General features: G+C 41.0%; 1 protein-coding gene across 2 annotated transcripts in view; it reads right to left on the bottom strand.

The window, feature by feature from the left end:
* FEZ2 (fasciculation and elongation protein zeta 2) overlaps nucleotides 1-15,371 on the bottom strand; it is a 62,621-nt gene extending 47,250 nt beyond the window's left edge. For both annotated transcript variants that reach the window (XM_077135059.1, XM_077135058.1), the window contains exons 1-2: nucleotides 15,068-15,371; nucleotides 10,504-10,612 (exon numbers count right to left, since the gene is read on the bottom strand). In XM_077135059.1, the coding sequence (XP_076991174.1) occupies nucleotides 10,504-10,612; nucleotides 15,068-15,333 (375 nt within the window). In that variant the 5' untranslated portion in view covers nucleotides 15,334-15,371. The remainder of the gene's footprint in view (nucleotides 1-10,503; nucleotides 10,613-15,067) is intronic.
* Nucleotides 15,372-22,280: the final 6,909 nt, after the last annotated feature.

Raw genomic sequence — 22,280 nt, forward strand, 5'->3', positions numbered from 1 at the left:
TAAGATCAGGAACAAGACAAGGATGTCCATTATCACCACTACTATTCAACATCGTGTAGGAGGTTCTAGCCAGAGCAATTAGACAAGAAAAAGAAATACAAGGCATCAAAATTGGAAAGGAAGAAGTAAAACTATCACTGTTTGCAGACGATATGATACTATACATCGAAAACCCGGAAAAATCCACAACAAAACTACTGGCGCTATAAATGAGTACAGCAAAGTAGCAGGTTACAAGATCAACATTCAAAAATCTGTAGTGTTTCTATACACTAGCAATGAACAAGCTGAGGGGGAAATCAAGAAACAAATTCCATTTACAATTGCAACTAAGAGAATAAAAAATTTAGGAATAAATTTAACTAAAGAGACAAAAGACCTATACAAAGAAAACTACAAAAAACTGTTAAAAGAAATCACAGAAGACCTAAATAGATGGAAGGGCATACCATGTTCATGGATTGGAAGACTAAATATAGTTAAGATGTCAATCCTACCTAAATTGATTTACAGATTCAACGCAATACCAATCAAAATCCCAACGACTTATTTTTTGGAAATAGAAAAACCAATAAGCAAATTTATCTGGAAAGGCAGGGTGCCCCAAATTGCTAAAAGTATCTTGAGGAAAAAAAACGAAGCTGGAGGTCTCGCGATGCCAGACTTTAAGGCATATTATGAAGCCACAGTGGTCAAAACAGCATGGTACTGGCATAAAGACAGATATATCGAACAGTGGAATCGAATAGAGTGCTCAGATATAGACCCTCTCATCTACGGACATTTGATCTTTGATAAGGCAGTCAAGCCAATTCACCTGGGACAGAACAGTCTCTTCAATAAATGGTGCCTAGAGAACTGGATATCCATATGCAAAAGAATGAAAGAGGACCCGTACCTCACACCCTATACAAAAGTTAATTCAAAATGGATCAAAGATCTAAACATTAGGTCTAAGACCATAAAACAGTTAGAGGGAAATGTAGGGAGATATCTTATGAAACTTACAATTGGAGGCGGTTTTATGAACCTTAAAGCAAGAGCACTGAAGAAAGAAATAAATGAATGGGAGCTCCTCAAAATTAAACACTTTTGTGCATCAAAGAACTTCATCAAGAAAGTAGAAAGACAGCCTACACAATGGGAGACAATATTTGGAAACGACATATCAGATAAAGGTCTAGTATCCAGAATTTATAAAGAGATTGTTCAACTCAAAAACAAAAAGACAGCCAATACAATTACAAAATGGGAAAAAGACTTGAACAGACACCTCTCAGAAGAGGAAATACAAATGGCCAAAAGGCACATGAAGAGATACTCAATGTCCCTGGCCATTAGAGAAATGCAAATCAAAACCACAATGAGATATCATCTCACACCCACCAGAATGGCCATTATCAACAAAACAAAAAATGACAAGTGCTGGAGAGGATGCGGAGAAAGAGGCACACTTATCCACTGTTGGTGGGAATGTCAAATGGTGCAACCACTGTGGAAGGCAGTTTGGCGGTTCCTCAAAAAACTGAATATAGAATTGCCATACGACCCAGCAATACCATTGCTAGGTATCTACTCAAAGGACTTAAGGGCAAAGACACAAACGGACATTTGCACACCAATGTTTATAGCAGCATTATTTACAATTGCAAAGAGATGGAAACAGTCAAAATGTCCATCAATAGACGAGTGGCTAAACAAACTGTGGCATATACATATGATGAAATATTATGCAGTTTTAAGACAGAATAAACTTATGAAGCATGTAATAACATGGATGGACCTAGAGAACATTATGCTGAGTGAGACTAGCCAAAAACTAAAGGACAAATACTGTATGGTCCCACTGATGTGAACCAACATTAGAGAATAAACTTGGAATATGTCATTGGTAACAGAGACCATCAGGAGTTAGAAATAGGGTAAGATAATGGGTATTTGGAGCTGAAGGGATACAGACTATGCAACAGGACTAGATACAAAAACTCAAAAATGGACAGCACAATAATACCTAATTGTAATGTAATTATGTTAAAACATTGAATGAAGCTGCATGTAAGGTATAGGTTTTTTTGTTTGTTTTTTGTTGTTGTTGTTGTTTTTTCTCTATTATCGTTTTATTTCTTATTCTGTTGTCTTATTTTTTTCTAAGTCGATGCAAATGTACTAAGAAATGATGAATATGCAACAATGTGATGATATTAAGAATTACAGATTGTATATGTAGAATGGAATGATTTCTAAATGTTTTGTTAGTTAATTTTTTTTAATTAATAAAAAAATATATATATAACAGGAGAAATAAATGAAAATCAAAAGAGATTTTGGAAAACAAAGGTCAGGAAATCACCCAGAGAATAAGGGGAAATAAAGAAAGAAAAAAAGAGACGGCAAAGTGAAGTAAAAAGATTTTTTAAATATATAAAGAGAATTAATCCAGAGGATTCGAATTGAGTAACAGGTATTCCAGAAGAGAAGGAAAGACAAGAAAAATCAAAAGAAGAAAATTATCAAAGAAATACAAGAAAATTTCAAGGAGTTTCTCCATATTGAAAAGGGCCCTCTGAGTGCCCTATGATTGAAAAAGGAGCCACGGGAGCAAGGCTAGAACCCAAAGGGCCTGTCCAGGTTCAGAGAGTAACAGAAATGACAAATCAGACTAGGTTCAAGGTCGCTTTCACTTCATTCTACCACCAAACCAGCAACAAGCCATTTAGAGGATCCCTATAAAATGAGGCTGATTGAGTTGATATAGGTTCCCACTGCCTCCCTAGGTCCTCATATAAGAACATCCAAAGTTTAATCAATGCAACCCAAGGAGGAAGAAACCTGAGAATAAGAAACAGAAAGGAACCACTGCCTTTCAACACATGAGGCTAGGAGAGGTGCCACATCAGCATATCAAAGTCCACCTACCATTACATGCTGCGTTTCTACACTGCACACGATGACACACCTCCTCATACTACTTCTCACTGTACCATGAACCCAGGAAAGGCCTGGCCATGGCCTTCAACATATTCTCCTAAAATTTCAGAATGTCATGCGTGAAGAAAAGAACCTCAGAGCTTCCAGAGAGAAAAACACCAACCCATTAAAAGGATCAGGAATCAAAATGGCACTTGAAATCTTAACTGCAACAACAGAAGCTAGAAAACACTGAATGCAATTTCCATGTTTTGAAGAATTCCACTTCAGAACCCTATATTCAGCTAAAATCACAATTGCTAGGAGCTTAAAATAAAGACATTTTCAGACATATCACTTCTCAAAAAATTTACATCCCAAGCATCCTTTCTCAGAAAGCTACTGCAGAATATGCTCCACCAAACCCAGGAGGAAAATCAAGAAGAAAGAACACACGGGATCTAATATAAGAGAGGTAAAGGCAATTCTTGCAATGATAGTGAAGGGAAGAACCCTGTGGTGTGAAGACAGACTACAGAGATTAGTTCAGTTAGAACTGGATTCATAGAGGGTAACAAAAAAGGGTAAAAGGGACAGAGAGGGAGAGGCCGACTATTAGACTACCTAGTATATTTCATTTACTAAAATAAACTATATGGTACTGTTGAGGCTGAATCGGTGACCTAATTGTAAACTAAATAAAGCACAAAAAAGCAATTATTATCCTATGGAAAAAATGAACATAAGAGGAAATTTAATCATCATATACTAAAATGGGTCAACAATGGACAATTAAAGAGTCAAAATAATATATATGTGACTGCCAATAGCTGGAAACAGCCTAAATATCCATCAACTGATGAATGGATAAACAAACTGTGGTATATACATACAGTGGAATATTATGCAGTGTAAAACAGAATAAAGTCATGACGCATACAAGGACAGTTATTTTGAGTGAAATAAACCAGAAACAAAACAAGTACTGTATTATCGCACTAATATGAACTAATTATAATGAGCAAACCCCAGGAGCTAAAGTTGAGAACACAAGTTATCAGGAGATGGAGCAAAGACTGAACATTAGATGCTTAAGCAGTACAGAATATTTACTAAGATTGGTTGTAAAGGTGCAGAAATGGACTGTACAATAATGTGTGATGGAAGCACAAGATTGTAAGCATAATGAACAAAGCTGAGTGTGAGTATGGCTGAAAGAGGAAGGCTAGGGGCAGGTATGGCACCAGAAGAAAAGACAGAGGATAAAAACTGGGACTCTATAACAGCAAAACCTACAGTGGACAATGCTGCAGATTAACTGTCCATCTATATTAAAGTTTGTACATGAGCAAGAGCAAATGTATGTCACCACTGCAAGGTGTTAAAAATGGAATGGTATATGGAAAAAATACAATGAATGTAAACTACGGTTAGTTAGGGTCTATAGTTCACAGTAACACTGTACTAGTCTTCCATTAACTGTTAACAAGGGCAATATACCAAAGCTAAATGTCAGTAACAGGGAGATATAAGGAAGGGGTTATAGGATTTTTTTCCCCTCTTTTTTTTTTTTTTCTTTTTCTTTCCTTGTGGAAGAAATGGAAATGTTCTTATATAAATTGTGGTGGTAAATGCATAATTATGTGATTATATCATGAGCCATTGACTGCACACTTAGCATGGATTATATAGTGTGTGGATAAAACTATTTACAAAGTAAACAGAGAGATACAAGTCTTGGAGAAGATGTGGAGAGAGACAGGAATGTCCATTCATTGTTGGTAGGGAAATAGAATGGTGCAACCCCTCTGGAGGGCAGGGTGGCATTTCCACAGAAGGCTAAGTATAGGGTTACCAAATGACCCTGCAATCCCATTATTAGGTATATACTCAGAAGAACCAAAAGCAGGGACATGAACAGACATTTGCACACTCATGTTTATGGTGGCATTATTCACGTTAGCCAATGGATAGAGGTCACCCAAAGGGTAAAACAACTGACGAGTGGAAGGGCAAACTGCGCTGTATACATATGATGGAATACCATGTGGCAGCAGAGAGGAATGAAGCAGTGAGGCTTACAGTGATGTAAATGAACCTTAAGGACATTATATTGAGCAAAATAAGAAACTAAAGAACCAATACGTATGGTCTCACTAATATAAACTAACTATAATGAGCAAACTTTGAGAATTAAATTCAAGAAGCTAGGTTATCAGGAGACAGAAAGTGGGCAGAGACTGGCAATCGATGATTAAGGAGTACAGAATGTACAATAAGGCTCACTGTAAAGGTTCAGAAATGAATAGCACAATACTGTGTGAAAGCACTTATAAGAAAATCAGGGCCTACATTTTAAGTTCTTACAGCAGTCACATTTATTCCTGAGTTTTAACTGTTATTTCTAAATTGTGAGATGTTGTGGTCTGTGTATAACTTGGTTATAACCCAGAACTCTGGGGATCTGTGTGGCACCTGAGACTAAGAGTTCTGCAGCTCTGAAAGTCAGAATTACTCCACACAGCAACTGTTAAAGAAACTGAAAAAGAGATCAGACTTCAGTTAGAGATGTGAATGAGCTGATCTGGTTAAAATAAGGTAAAACAGAATACAAGGTAAAGGATGATACTGTCTGTATTTTAAAACTTCAACTTCTATGTGAGACCAACGGAAGAGGTGTTTATTTTGTCCAAAATTTCAATCTTCTATAGTACACACCTCATTTAACCTGAGTGGTCAGTGTGTCTGAACAACCCAGTTAGATGGGACCTAGAATAGGGAATGATTCGTGTTGCTCTGGACAGGTTAGTGTAACAGCCTAATACATCCCAGAGTGTTGGGGGCATAAAATTAAGAAGTATTTGCAAAGGCCCTTGAGGGACTGGAGGAAAATGTGGAACTATTAAATTCCTATTCTCTCTGCATTGAGGGCTTTCAATTTAATAAGCCAAGCCCTCGATCTTGAGGCTGACCCTTATGAACTTATTTCTCTAATGATAAGCTAAGCCTACTTATAATTATGCCTAAGAGTCACTCCCAGAGAACCTCTTGTTGCTCAGATGTGGCCTCTCTGCAAGCCAAACTCTGCAATTAAACTCACTGCCTTCCCCCCCTACATAGGACATGACTCCCAGAAGTGTAATTCTCCCTGGCAACATGGGACATGACTTCAGGGATGAGGCTGGTCCTGGCAACATGGGATTGACAATGCCTTCCTGACCAAAAAGGGAAAAGAAATGAAACAAAATAAAGTTTCAGTGGCTAAGAGATTTCAAACAGAGTTGAGAGGTCATCCTGGAGTCACTCTTACATACGCTGTAGCCAGTTATTGCAAATCCCCATAGCGTGCCAAGCTGCAATCAGCAGTATTCCTGAAAACCCTAAAGAATACCCTAGGCTCAATCGAAGATTCTATAAAAGTTTTACTTAATAAGTTTATTTCTCCAGAATCTTAAAGCTTCCAGATTGTTCCTATGCCAGAGAAACCCTGAAACCCAGAGGTACCATTCTCTCCAAGAATATCAACCAGTTTCATTTCTCTATCCCATAAGGTTGATGCCCCTTTCCAGCATGAAGAAGTTAGAATGGTCATTGCCCAGCTATCTCTGAAGATTGAGAGAACAATCAATTGAGAGGGAGAAGGTGTAATCGAGAAGTTAGGATTTAACAAATGATTATGATTACTGACTCATTATACAGATGTTTCTTTTTGGTTTCTAGTGTATTAGAATACTCAGAATACCTGAAATTGTTGAACTGTAATCCAGCAGCCCTGATCTTTGATAATGACTGTGTAACTGCAAAGCTTTTACCTTGTGTCCATGTGACTGTAAACACCTTGTAACTGACACCAACTTTATCCAGTATACGTACAGATGAGTAATAAAACAAAGACATGCATGAAACAATAAATACATGAAGTAAAATAATATTAATAATATAAATGGTAAGATTAAACTGACCAAATATTGTGATATAATTATATTGGGAAAATGGAGGAAGGGGAAGTCACTATGAGGGCTAGGGGTTGGAGGAAAAACTATAAGGTAGCAAAGCTCTGGATGAAGTCTAAAAATGAAAAACATAATCAAGTAAAATGGTATCAGCATATTATCTACTGAAGAAGTTGAAAGTGGTTGCCTCTGGTGATCAAAAATAAAATGTGAATAGTGGTACAGCAGACTGCTTTTTCTTTTCGAATCCTATAGTTTTATCTACTTTTTAAACTATGACAGTTTTGTCTTTTAATAACTTAATTTTAAGAAGGGAGAAAGGTCAAGAAACTAGGCTTTTGATGAAAAGATGAGTATTTCAGTTTGTAGAAACAGAGACAAAAGGTGCCATAATATGATTATAAGAGAGTGTGTAATTTGAAGTAGGCCTAACAATTATTCTGATTGATCCCCCCACCCCCCACCAAAACAAAGCAAAACAGAACAAAAAAGGATCACGCTTCTGTGTTGTTGGCTGAGGAGTAATTTTGTTTTATTTTTCCACATCTGGCCTATAAACAAATAAGCACTTAAGTGTTAAAATTACAGCCAAAGAAGATGTTATTTTCTTGCATTTCTACTCTAGAAGATATAAACATTCATAAGACAAGATCCTGTCCTTAAAGAGATGAGCTTGGTTAGAGGGAAGAAGACAGCACAAGAGATGCTCCCAAGACAAAATCATTTCAAGCATTTTATCACATAGCCTGTTCAAGAATGGCAATGGATTTTGAATAGGCTTATGGCTATTGCCAAAACACATCAATGATACCAATAAACCATCAGAATAAGTTTCCATGACGACAGAAATTATGACCTTAGACCATTTTTTCAAAGAGGGAGCCAAGCTTGTTCTCCACAATGATGGCATATGCTGAGGGTTGGAATCCTTTTCAGGCTTTGAAAAGTAACCCTGGCCGTCATGGGTATATTATTCATTCCCCCATTAGGCATAAATACCTCTTAGTAATTGCCAAGCATTCCCATCACCCCTTCCCATGCCAGAGTTAGAACAGAGCTGGTGGTGCATGAAACTGAGATGCCTCAAATGGAAAAAACATGTCCATGTAAGAATTTGGAATGCACCAATTGCCTCACTCTAGAAAAGATCTGTCAAGTTTAGACACATGTCATCTCAAACTTCAATGAGGGAAAAATAGGAAACAGAAATCTAGCAAGTTGTTTTCCTGAATATTTTTCTTAACGCAAAAAAAACTCTTCCTTTTGTCAATAAATAATGTATTATAGATTCTGGTTTACAACTGGAATAATCCAAAGAATGCTTCCAAAAGGTAAATTCTGCATAGGTCAGTCATGGAAAGAATAGCAAACTCAGTTAGTAATGGTAAATAATATAATTTTCCTAGGTTAAAACATTTTCTTTAAATGTATACTATCCATTTGAACGAAATAGTGACTTCTTGAACCCTCTCTGTTGCCCAGCTTCTTCAGGAGCTCCCATGCAGCACACCTCTCTGGGGAATCGAATCTGACTGTCAGTTCCACCCATCACACCTGAACAGTCAGGACATGTCACACACCATGTTAGAGCAGTCAAGATCACCTGCCCACTTCAACGTGCCGGGTTCTTCCAGGTCAGGCTTTTATGATGAGTACCAATCAACACTGTCGGCTATACCATTACTCTGACATTGAAAACAATATGCAAAAAGAGAAAAAGGGTGTGACCTCCCAAGATACGATCTAAGAACAATACAAGATAAGCATTTTATTCAATAAGCTGGATCTGAGTGTCCCATTCATGCTGCTGAAGTACTTCTCTTGGAAACTATGAAAGGGTCTCTTCTAAGCTATTTTTCAGTATGATAAACAAAAAAGTACTCATAGGCTACTGTGGATTCAGCACTATGTTAAATAATATGAAAAACAGCTTAACAAAACCTTTCTATCACTGTCTCTGATCTTACAGTCTCATTGACTAGGCTATTCATTTGGTCATTGAACAAACAATTTTCTTAGGATGCCCTATGTGCCAAGCATAGTGGTAGTAGTCACTAAAAAGACAAACTATAGAGACATCTACCACAGAGTCATATGCAGTGACAGAGCTGATACACGCAACAAGAGAAGACAGAGATGGCTTCACAGAGACAAGGACAAAGTACTGTGGGAATACTGGGACTTGCACATGTGAGAACAAGGCTAAATTCTGCCGGACAGTAACTCCTTTTAGAGTTCACACCCCCACAAATGTAACTAATTCCCATAAAGAGGACTCTTTCCTTGCAGGGATTTAGGCCAGGGCTAATGACCATCTGTCAGAGATGCTATAGATGGAGATTCCCCCGAAGTGAGAGGTTGGATTAAGTGTCCTTTAATGTCCCTTCCAACTCTAAAATTGTATAATTCCATGAGATCAGCAATGGCTATAAAACAATAATGGGAAGCTTTAGATAAGAAGAGAAACTTGAACTGAGCCCAAAATGATAGCTAGGATCTAAATAAACAGAAAGCAGAGCATAAGATATTTTGTTTCATTCCTTTTCACTAAATGCAAGCCAGGTTAGTTTGCAACAGCTTTACAGGGCTAATAATTAGAACAAGCAGGAAGAATTCTCTATCTATTAGAATACTGGGATATAGGTAAGTATTCTGTATTTCCATAGAAAGCAAGAAGCAGCCAGCTTTTCTGAATCACAGACTTAAGAAAACCATTTTCATGGCAACACTGAAAACATTATTTAAAATGCTGAGAGCCCTACTGCATTGCACTCCAATCAAACAATTATATCTAGCGACATATAGAGCGTGCCAGAAGAAGTGGTGTGAGTGTACACTGTTATTTGATAAGGAACTTAAGCAGACCCTGAAACTTAAATAATTTGGCTAGGTTTCTCATTGGCTTTAAACAAACTTAACACTGTGATTCTCCATTTAAAGTAACTGTCTTCCCTTTTCTTTCCCACTGCTGTCCCACCACCTATGATCATAATTCTTACTCAAGGCATTTTCACTTTGCAATACCAGGACATAAATGGGAGTTTCACCGAACAAGATGTCAGCAGCCCTTCAAAAACAAAAGCTGGGCCACGGTGGCTCAGCAGGCAGAGTTCTCGCCTGCCATGCCAGAGACCCCAGTTCATTTCCTGGTGCCTGCCCATGCAAAAAACAACAACAAAAAGCTGAAATGTCTTTTAAAGGTTCCCCAACATCCATTCACAGGAACATGCAGTTTTCTGAGAATATGCCTTTCCTGGCAAGTCATCCAATTCATCAAAAATTTAATTCTATGTTGACATTCCAGTATCCTCAATTATTAACTCAAAGGCTAGGATTCTGAAGATTCTCAGCACATGAAAATTGGTGTTACCTAAGCTGGAACAAATGCTGGTTCACTGTTTTTCACACACAGGAGACAGGAATATATCTAAACATACAGAGTGAGCTGATGCTGCAGGAATTAGAGAAACGTGCCATCAAATGGATAATAGCACAGCCAAGATGACAATACAGCACCCCCTCCAACTTCTATGAGCGTGCAAAGAAGCAAGTCAACGGATCTGTGTTAAAAAGAAATGCTACTGTTTCAGCTCCATTGTGAGCATCAGTTATTCAGAGACCATTGGTCCAATTCCTAACTTACCCCTTTTTCCGAGAGGTTCAGAGTAAGCAAATGCAAGGTCCTGGTGTGGGATGACTTCCAGTCCACAGGCATTACATTTCCATAATTATCCGTCAGGGCATTCCAAATCCTTAAAAAGAAGAAAATTACAATCATGGAAAGCCAACATTTTCATGTCTTTCATTGAACAAATAGCTAATGGAAAAAGAAAGAACACCAAATATCAAGGCAGAAAATCAGAAGACATGGTTTCTCAGAAAAACAAATCCACAAAGTACAGCTCCTTGAACAAGACTAAGTGAAAATCATATAATTGGGCTGACAAGAAGTCCTGAGAGAAGGCGAGGTGGGTATAGAAAATTCTTCCCAAGTAGTATGCTTCCAGCACCTGCACATTCGCAAAGTATTACTAATAATAACCGCTAACACTCCCACCGTACTAGATGCAAGCACTGTCCTAAGCAGTTTGTATATATTCATATATTTAATCCTCAAAATGGTAAAGAAGGAACCACTATTATCCCCATTTTACAGACAAGGGGACTGAAGCACAGGACGGCCGATGCTTCCAAGGCCACACATATAATAAGTACAGTATACCTACGGTGGCTTGGAGTTCAGGACCCCAGCAAAACATGTTCTAAAACTTAATCCATTCCCACGAATGTGAACCCCCTGTAAACAGGACCTTGTGATGAGGTCACGCCAGTTAAAGTGCAGCCCAGCTCAATCAGATTGGGCTTTAATCTGGAGTTAATCTGGATTGCTGGAGACCCTCATAAGCGGAGTGAAAGTCAGACAGACAGAAGCCAAAAAGAAAAAGTAGGGCGTCAATGCAATCCAGAGGTGAAACACCATGTGCACTGCTACGTGACAGAAAAGCCAAGGACCAAGGACTGCCAGCACCTAACCCCAAAACACCACAGTCTTCTCAGAGAAAGCATCCCTTGCTGACACCTCAATTCTGGACCTTTGCTGGCCTCAAAACTGTAAGCCACTAAATTCCCACTGTTTAACCCTGTTTGACATTTGTTTCAGCAGCCAGGAAACTAAAACAACACAACACTTATTTTCCTCCTATAACTTCCAAACATAGAAATTAAACTACTTTGCAAAAGTGAATAGTTTCTCTCTAAACAAAGGTTTGTTATCCTTTCTGGACAAAGGCACAGTTCAACATGAGCAGCAAGCAGCATTTAATACCTAATTTGCAATATAATAGGCTGAAGACTAAGATGAAATGAAAGGGAAAAGAGACACGGAGAGCACAGTAAAATGAGCACAGGTAACAACCACTGCAGTTACCCTATCTCAATATCAAACAGCCTTCGCAGGAAGTAGTAAGGTAAAATGGTAAGGACACGACTAAGATTCAGGAAACAGACTCTCTAGGTAACAGTCATCCTTCTATAAAAGGAGAGGTTTGGACAAGAATAGCAGACATAGCTTCGAGCTCTAATACTCTAAGCTTTAGTTCAAACTAGTTATATTGAGTAGAGTCCCAAACCACATCAGATAAGAAGAGCAAACTCCAATTTCATAACTGAAATTCAGATTTTAGTACCACAATAATAATCAGCATAATAAAGGATGAAGTTGTATGAAAAAAAATAGAGTTCAGAGATACAAATGAGATGAAACCTAATTGGGGAAAGTAAACACCACATACATATAAGCTACTTAGTGACTGGAAGTATATACAAGGATGCAATAAAGAGGAAAAAATATCTACATATATATAAAATGGGTATTTAATTGTGAATAAGCGATAACTGAGGTTTTTTAACAAGTGCATAAGCTACCAGAATATATAAACAATACCACAGAGGTATAAAAAAGAGAATGCAAGATTTACTTTTTTTTTTTTTTTTTTGCATGGGCAGCACCAGGAATCAAACCCAGGTCTCTGGCATGGCAGGCGACAACTCTGCCTGCTGAGACACTGTGACCCACCCAAAATGCAAGATTTTAAAAGGGAAGCAACATACTTGATTTAATGAACAGGAATCCAGGAATCTGGTGCAAAAGAGAAGTAATGGGACCACAACTGCCCACAACATAAAATACCCAAATGATGTCTGGCTTCAGAATGTACATTAGCCTCACCGAAAGCACGAGCACAAGATCTAGAAAGCTGGCTCATTTACCCAGCAAATTTTTACATGCATATTTCATTCCTAGTCTCTTCTGTTGGAATCCTATCTCCTCTAATGCCAGCATGCCAGGATTAGAGGCAATGCTTCAGGATTGCTGAGTTTGCTAGGTCTCTGGCCCATACCTGCCTGGGTGAAAGACTTTCAAATATGAAGAACTCAACGTATACCTGATCCTGACCAGGTACATTAGTAGGACATTCTTATAGGTGAAGACAGTCCAGGGTTTGGGGGGTTGGTTTAGTCTGCTTGTTTGTGCCTCACGTGAATAAGAGCATAAGAAAGAGGCAAGTGAAGTAGAATATTCACCTCAAAGAAGGGACTGTGGATGAATCTGATTTTCCAAGAAAATGAAACACAATTTAGTCTTCCATCTCCACCAGTCAGAACAACTGTAACTATAAAGACACAGGGCTGACTTAAGTGAAAGATTTCTAGACTTCTCCAGTCAAGACACAAAAATGGCCTTCATCCTTATCATGTACTGCCCCAAACATAAACTGTCAGGACAGCTTTTTTCCAAGGAGGTCACAGCCCTGCCAATCCTGAATTCTGCACAACAGCCATCAAACACGAAGCCTTGGTAGATACGTACAACTCATACTTAACCCAAACGAAAACTGGGACTCAGACCAACGAAGTAAAGTGCCCTAAGGCAAGGCACTCCCTGAATAAAACTCCAAACTCTAATGAAGGGAGCAGGAATGGACTCTATCAAGCAATGGTGAGCAGAGTCATGTGACAGAAAGTGGACAACGACAGAACCGACCAGCCCTTGCCCATAAAAAGAGAGAAAGATTTCTCATGCGTTCCCAAACCAAAGGACATGCATTACACCCACATACCTACTGAAAATCATTATCAAATGGAACAAAAGTTTCTTAAGTTTTATATCAACCAAAGATTTAATCAAAGTTAAAATAAACTACTTTCTAGAGAATACACGTAAAGCAAAAACTGTCTATGTAAAAACTACTGGTCTGTTTTAAGTAAGTTACTGCTGATATGCCCAAATAGATTTAAAAATATGATTCTGAAGTCCAGAATATGTCCTGAGCCCTAGTGATTCAGAATATGTAAATCTACATATGTACATACATATATCATCTTCGTTTTGGAATTAAGCCTTCAACAATGTCATCGTTGGCACACATATTCATGTGTATAAAATCCAATTATAAGCTTCCCTCCTCTACACCTGGACAGACCACGACAAAAGCACCAACGAAAAGAGGCACCACCAAGTAGTACCACTGCCTGACACTGCCCCTTCTAAAGCTTACTAATTCATCCCTGATAGACGTATTGGTTCACAGAGGAAACAGAGGCTATCAGGCTGGAAATCCCTTTCTGTGCCCACGGATCCCTCCTTTCTCTCTCAACGTCTTCCCTCGTCTCTAATCCCTCCACATACCAGTGCTCTAAAATCCCATCCGTATCCCTGTGCTTGGCCCCCACTCCACTGATCCTACCTAGGTCTCCCGGGTGGCTCCTCCTTCCCTTACACAGAGGGCTCACTCAGTTCGCTCGCTTTCCCATTCCTTTGACATCTTCTGAGGTCAAACTTTGGTAGCAATTACGGTCCTCATTTAACCATACAGGGGGACAGGGCAGTTAAACGAAATGCCCCAGGACCTCTGCCTCGGTCCCTTTCCCAGCTCTCCGAAACCCCTCCTGTCCTTGCACTCAGGTGATGGATGGTCCCTGTCTAAGCGCTGGGCTCTCCAGCAGAATGAGGTCTTGTCATTGGCAGCCACAGCCGTTCCTTCTGCCCGGGTGGCAGCTTGTACTCTACGTGGTCACTCGCAGGGCCCAGTAACTACCTGTGACGTTAAAGGTGCTTCACACTGAGTGCCTTAGTGTGTGCTACTCCTTGGCCTAGAATGCTGGGCCTTCGTGCGCCCTCCAGGCACACCCGCTCCCATCCTCGACGGCCCACTTTCCACACCTCTTTCCCTAAGAAGGCTCTCCGGGTACACCCCCTTCTAAACCTCCCACATTTCGCAGGTTTGGTCATTAAAGCGCTTATGACACCCTTACAAATACGCGTCTGCAGGCCTGTCCCCAGCCTGGCCGCCCCACTTGAGGGCACTGTCCGGGCAGCCCGGCGTGCCCCGTGCCAAGCGCGCTGGCGAGGCGCTCGCAGAGCCGCAGCGCAGGACCCAAACGGCGCGCGCGGGCTGGTCTCTAAGCGCCCGGGAGCCGCCCCCGGCCAACCGATGTGCGGATGACGCGCCGGAGGCTCGAAGAGGCGCGGACGCCGGACCGCGGCGAGCGCAGAGGCCGGAGGCGGAAGCCCCGCCGCGGCGGTGGGCAGGGCGGCGGGCGGCGCCGGAGGGGCGGGACGAGAGCGCGGGGGCAGCCTGCGGCCGGGGCGCCTAAGGGCCGCAGCGGGGGCCAGGGCAGGGGACGCGCGCCGGGCCCGCACTCACTCGTCGCCCTGCGAGAGGCTGCGCTCCGTGATGGGCCGCACGGCCGCCCTCGGGGGCTCGGCCGCCGGGCGCAAGGGCCGGAAGCACTGGCTCAGCTTCTCCTCCAAGCTGCAGGCCAGCGCCGGGAAGCCACCGCCCTCCCCTCCCGCCCCCGCCCCCGCCCCCGCCCCGGTCTCGGGACTCGCGTTGCAGTTCTCCTGGTCCAGGCGGCTTCGGGCCGGCTCCCGGAACTCATAGAAATCCTGCCAGTCCCCGTCCGCCGCCATCGCCGCCCCGCGCCGCCGCCGCCGCGGGTCCCTCCCCAGCCGGCCCCGCCCCGCCCCGCTGCCCAGACCACGCCCCGCCCCAGCCGGCCCCGCCCCGCCGCCCAGACCACGCCCCCACCAAGTCAGCCCCGCCCCGCCGCCCAGGCCACGCCCCTCCGACCCAGTCCTAGACCACGCCCCTGCCCCCCGCTTTCCTGGGCGGTCCCGTCGCAGGGTTGCTGGACTCCGGGCCTCCACGTTTCCGCGGTCTTCTTCAGTTGACTGAGGAGCCCTAGAAAGGACGACCTGCCCTTGGTTGTGTCACCTCCTATATTCTCTGTCGTTTAGGAATAGCTTCCTTTTCAGCTTTTTTTTACTGGACACCTGGCCCAAATGTGGCTAAAATAAAGACTCCCTTAGATTTGCAAAGTGAATGCCCTAAGGCGCTGGCCCAGGGTAACCTGCTCCTTTGATAACTCTGCAACCAAGAATTAGGGTGTTTAAGTGGTGCGAAATTCATCTCACACGTATTTTCTGTCTCCCAGTACTAGGCCCTGAAGATACCAAGACAGATAAATATGTGAAGTAACATTTCAGAGCACTTAAGACAGTGCCTGACACTTGGTAAATATCTTACGTGTATGTTCAGTACTAATACCCGGCTGCTCCCTACAAGGGCCTGCGATGTAGTTGAAGTCATAAGACCACCAGGAAATCGTTTATATCATAAACGTAAGCATGGTTATAAGGCACTGTGGATGTACTGAGGCGATTTATTCTGAGGAGTTGAGAGGTGTGATATATTTGGACTAAAGTAGTTAAAAACTTCATTTCTGAGGTGAGATGTAGCTGGACCATGAAAGATGAGTCCCAATTTCAGAAAAATAAGCCTGAAATTAGTGCAGGCATACCTAGAAAAATTGCAGGTTTGATTCCAGACCACTGCAATAAAGACACTATTGCAATAAAGCAAGCTAAACTATTTTTTCGTTTTCCCAGCGCACATAAAAATTATGTTTATACTATACTGTAATCTATTAAGTGCAATAGCATTATGACAAAACAATGTACACACCCTCATTTTAAAATACTTTACTGCTAATAAAAAATACTACAATTTGCTGAAGTTTGCATGATAATCTTTTTGCTGGTAGAAGGTCTTACCTAAATGTTGATGGCTGGTGACTGATCTGGGTTCTGGTTCCTGAAGGTTGGAGCAGTTGTGGCAGTTTCTCAAAATAAGACAATGAAGTTTGCCACATCGATTGACTCTTCCTTTCCCTAAAGGTTTCTCTGCTGTGTGCAATGCTGTTTGATAGCATTTTACCCATAGTAAACTTCCTCCAAAATTGAACTCAATCATCTCAAACTCTGCTGCTGCTTTATCAACTAAATTGATGTAGTATTCTAAATGCTTTGTTGTCATTTCAATAATTGATCACAGCATCTTCACTAGAAGTAGTTTCCATCTGAAGAAACCACTTTCTTTGCTTGCCCATAAGAAGCAACCCTCACCTCTTAAAAGTTTTGTGAGATTGCAGCAATTCAGTCACATCTCTAGGCTCCATTTGTAATTCTAGTTCTCTTGCTATTTCCATCACGTCTGTAGTTACTTCCCACCTTGAAATCTTGAACCTGTCAAAGTCATCCATGAGGGTTGGAACCAACATCTTCCAAATCACTATTCATGTTGATATTTTCACTCCTCCAGGGATCATGAATGTTCTTTATGGCATCTAGAATGGTGAATACATTCCAGAAGGTTTTCAACTTTTTTTTTTAAGTTTTTTTTTGCCAGATCCACAGAAGAATTACTATTTATGGCAGACATGGCCTTATGAAATGTATTTTGTAAATAATAAGACTCGAAAGTGAAAATGACTCCTTGACCCATGGACTGCAGAATGGATGTTGATTTAGCAAACATGAAAACAACATTAATGTCATTGCACATCCTCATCAGAGCTGTTTGGTGATAATGGTATCGTCAATGAGCAGTAATTTTTTAAAGCAATCTTTTTCTGAGCAACAGTTCTCAATAGAGGGCTCAAACTATTCAGTAAACCATGTTACAAACAGATGTGCCATCATCCAGGCTTTGCTGGTCCATTTATGGAACACAGACAGATTAGATTAAGCCTAACTCCTAAAGGCCCTAAGATTTTAAGGAATGGTAAATGAGCATTGGCTTTAACTTAAAACCATTAGCTGCATTCACCCCTAACAAAAGAGTTAGACCATGCTTTGAAGCTAGGCACGGACTTCTCTCCAGCTATGAAGGTCCTAGATGGCATCTTCTTCCATTGAAAATCTGTCCTTAAGCACAGCCATCTTCATCATTGATCTTAGCTAGATCTTCTGGATAACCTGCCATGGGTTCTACATCAGCATTTACTGCTTTACCTTGCAGTGCTATGTAATGGAGATGACTTATTTCACTAAACCTCATGAACCATCCTCTGTTAGCTTCCAACTTTGCTTCTGCACCCTTAAGGAAGAACCATGGCTGCAATATTTCTTAGCTGGTTGGTAAACTGGAAGTTGGTGTATTAAATCTTCAGTCAGTTGATTGCATCTATGACTGATTACATCTGTGATTGACCAAGGCGCATCTCCCACAATGAGATAATCCAATCAGCTGAAGGCCTTTTCAAGGGAGAAGAGAGACTTCTTCACTGCTTCTTCAGCCAGCAGTGAGTTCGTCCAGACTCTTCATCAGAGCTGCCAGCTTCACAGCCCGCGCTATGGATTTTGGACTCTTCCATTGCCTTGGTTACATGAGACACTTCTATAAATCTCCTATTTACAGATCTCTCCTATTGGTTCCCTTTCTCTAGAGAACCCTGACTAACACACAGCCTTATCATTGCAATGGAGAAAATTTTAGTTGTCTGGATAGAAAGCCAAACCAGCCATTACATTCCCTTAAGCCAAAGCCTAATCCAGAGCAGATCCCTAAGTCTCTTCAATTCTGTGAAGGCTGAGAGAGGTGAAGAAGGTGTAAAAGGGTCCTTCCTCAAGGGTACCTGGCCCTCCCTCATTTGAAGGGCTCTGGGTCTGTAACTGTCACAAATCTGGGAATTGATTAAGGGACTGTGACACTCTGTTTTTGGAATTCAAGTTAGACTTCTGATCACTTGTCCTTAGAATTCTTCTGCTTAAACAGCTCAAACAATAATTTAGTAGACTGCCCATTTTTTACTTCTAGGTACCCCATGAACTAAAAAGCCAGTGCCACAAGTCTCTGCATGTAAGATGATTTTGACTGCTACTTTGAGTTTGACCCACTTTTCTATGGTGATTAACTGTTGCCACATGGCTTCTGCCAATTTGGGATCCAATCACTCCCATTCTGTTTAAAGATTCCAGCTCAGTGACAGCAGTTCCCACAGTAATATCTGACCTACGGAGAAGCTCTTCAGGGATGATGGAGCAAGTCTCACAAATTTATTTCTCAAGGTTTTGGTGAAAGGTGTGTCCTCTGGGGTGTGTGAGCAGGTTTTCCATGATAAATCCACTCCAACATTCTGATTTCTCTAAGTCTCTGGATCCCCTCATCTATGTTATACCAGGGCAGTTCTGGCATTATGACCTCAGGGAATGTGGGCCACCTTTTGATCCATGTTTTAGCCAACCATCCAAACTGTTAATACCCTCTCTAGCCCCTCAAGTTGCCACACTGAATGCAGAATCTCTGCTTAGTGAGCCCATATCAATAAATTCAGCTTGATCCAACTTTATATTCCTTCTACCATTATCACAACTTAATATCCATACCCACACATATTCCTTTGACTTCTGTCTATATAGATTGGAAAAATTATGCCATTCTTTTGGAGTGCAGCATACCTCCTCCTGAGTCACAGTTTGTACCTCACCTTTCAAGGCCTTGTTGGCACTTTACTCTAGTTATAGAAGGGTTGTGGGTGGGTCATGAAAAGAAACTGAAGTGTCTCACAAGCCAATATTTCAGGGCATTGCATTGTAGTTTCATCTGGTGAAACAGGATTAGTCACTACAGACAGAGGAGTGACGGCTGTTTCCTCAGAGGAGGTCATGACAGAGTTAGCAGGCACTGAAGGGTTAATCCCGTTAGGTGAAGGTAGAATGGCAGACTCCCCTGGGGAGACTAGAGGCAGGGAAGCTGTTTCCTCAAGATAGGCTGGAGGTCAGGAAGTGCTTTCCTCAGGGTAGTCCATTACAGATCTATCAAGCAAAGGCCCAGAAGATTCCAGGGGCCTGTCTCCCCATCGCCATCATATCAACCCATAAATCCCAAGTTTCAGGATCTTATTATTTTCCAATCAAAGCCCTTACTTTAACAGTAGACACCCTGAAAGGTTGAGATTTTAGTTTATGTTGTAAATCTGCTACTCACATAATGAGACCTGTGTCTGTTTTTCGGAGACCTCAAGTCTGCAACCATCGGAAATAGATTTTCTTCCAAAGCGCACATGGAAAACACTACATCATTCATACAGCACTTAAGGTGCAAATTTGAAGCCTTCAGTTCATCCCTTTCCCTCATTGCTGAATCCAGTGTGTCTAACAACAACCAGACAACATCATTATACCTCTTAATTCCACAAAACTCCACAAAGGTGTCAAAACACTCTCACCCAGAACCTTGCCTCATGTAAGCATAAAATTAGCAGAATCTAATGGAGATATTTTGAGTATCTCTTTTGTGAACTCATCCCATGGCCTGTCAGAGCCATCTTGTTTATTGAAAACAGAGTCATCAGTGCTTCTGAGTCTAGAAAACCAATTGTAAAAACCCATTTTTAAGATTCTGTTTCTCAAGAACCACTCCCAGTACTGAGCGGTGTTAGGATTATCAAAGAAACAAGAACAAACAGGAGAGATTTGTAAATATGAGATTTATAAAGGTGTCTTCACACAACCATGGGAATGGATGAATTCAAAATCCGTGGGGCAGGCTATGAAGCTGGAAGCTCTGAAGAAGGGATCTGGAGAGACTCGCTGGCTGAAGAAGCAGTGAAAAATTCTCTTGTCTTCCTTAAAAGGTTTCAACTTATTGGACTTTCTCATTGTGGGAGGCACGTCTTGGTTGATCACAGATGTAATCAGCCATAGATGCAATCAACTGACCGATGATTTAATATACCAGCCTTCTAGTTTATCAAACAGCCACAAAACATCTTTGCAGCAATAGTCAGGCCAGTGTATTCCTGATCAGACAATGGGGCATAATCACTTGGCCAACTTGAGACCAGAACCTAACTATCACAGGCTGTTTCTCTTTCTTATCATTCACGTATTCACTGGAGTAGCACTTTTAGTTTCCATCAAGAACTTTGCCTTTGCCTTCACAAGTCGGCTAACTGGCACAAGAAGGTTTGCTTTCAGTCTGTCTTGACTTTTAACATGATTTCCTCACTAAACTTAATCATTTCTAGCTTTTGATTTAAAGTGAGAGACATGTAACTATTCCTTTCACTTGAATACTTAGAGGCCATTGTAGGGTTATTCATTGGCCTAATTTCAATACTGCTGTGTCTCAGCATATAGAGAGGAACAAGGGGAGGGAAAGACACAGGGGAGCAGGAGAACACACACATTTATCCATCAAATCTGCTGGCTCATATGGGTGAAGTTCTTGTGCCTGAAAACAATTACAATAATGACATCAAAGATCACTGATCACAGATCACCATGCCAGATAATGAAAAAGCTTGAAATAGTACGAGAATCACCAAGATGTGGCAGATACAAAGTGAGCACACACTGCTGGGAAAATGGCATTAATAGACCTGTTTGATGCAGGATTGCCACAAACCATCAATTTGTAAAAAAAAAAAACAAAAAACAATGCTGTAGTGGTGAAGCCCATGTGTCGAATCAGCCAGCTTTTTGTGCCCAGTTGTTTGGTCCAGCAGCAGCGGCCTGATTGTTACTGTGAGGCTATTTCATGGATTTAAATAATCAGTGAATTGATTGCATCTATGGCTGATTGAGTCTACAATGAACTGAGGAGCTTGACTTCGACCATGAGAGAAGTCTCATTCAACCAAAGGAATGCTTAAAAGAGGTGATTTTTCAGCTGTTAGAAAAGAGAATGTCCATCTCTAATTCAGCCAACCAGTTCCTCCTGGGGAATTCATCAAAAACCTTCACTGGGGTTCCCAGCTTGCGGCCTGCCCTCGGAATTTGGACTTGCCCATTCCCACAGTCGTGTGGGACAATTCTTATAAAAATCTCATAATATTTACATTATACATATATATACATCCTGTCAGTTCTATTTCGCTAGAGAACCCTGACTATGCAAACACAGTATCCGTGAAACACAATAAAGCAAAGTGCAATAAAACGAGCTATGCATGTAGCAGAAAATAAGACTTTCCCCAGTATGCTTTGCCCATCTCTTCAAAGCATGAAAGCCCATCCCCAAGAATAACTGTTAACAACAAATTTTCTATATTTACTACTCCAATGAATGCCATCTCTTATTTCAGTAACTTGACCCATGTTAAACAAAGCACTTCTAAGATTGAGGATGAGAAATTTCTGGTAATTACTTTACAAATAACATTGTTCCCTATTTTTTCTGAGACCCTAATAAGAGCCAATGTTGAGTTCTTCTTGCCCAAAAGCTAGAACTAATTATTCAACAGTTAATAGCTTTTGGTTAATAAAAGAGCATTCTGGATCAGCTAATATATACCTACCTGAATATTATTGTAAGAAAGTGCTTCTAAAATTATCAAAGAGCTACCTTTTCAAACTATTTGACTGTATACACAAAATTATGAGGAGACTATAGAGCTGACTCTGATTCTCCAAAATATGTTCATAACTAAGCCAAAACATTTTTCTTGGCTTTTATCTCCATTTACCTGTGTGGTGGGTGTATGTATGTATGTGAAATGAAAGTTACTCTGAGAACCCAAATGTAGCACTGCCAAACTTTTCATATGCTTAGAAATAAAGTGCCATTGTTAGCT

The sequence above is a fragment of the Tamandua tetradactyla genome, chromosome 17 (genome assembly GCF_023851605.1).
Source record: "Tamandua tetradactyla isolate mTamTet1 chromosome 17, mTamTet1.pri, whole genome shotgun sequence".
NCBI classification, from domain to species: domain Eukaryota; kingdom Metazoa; phylum Chordata; class Mammalia; order Pilosa; family Myrmecophagidae; genus Tamandua; species Tamandua tetradactyla.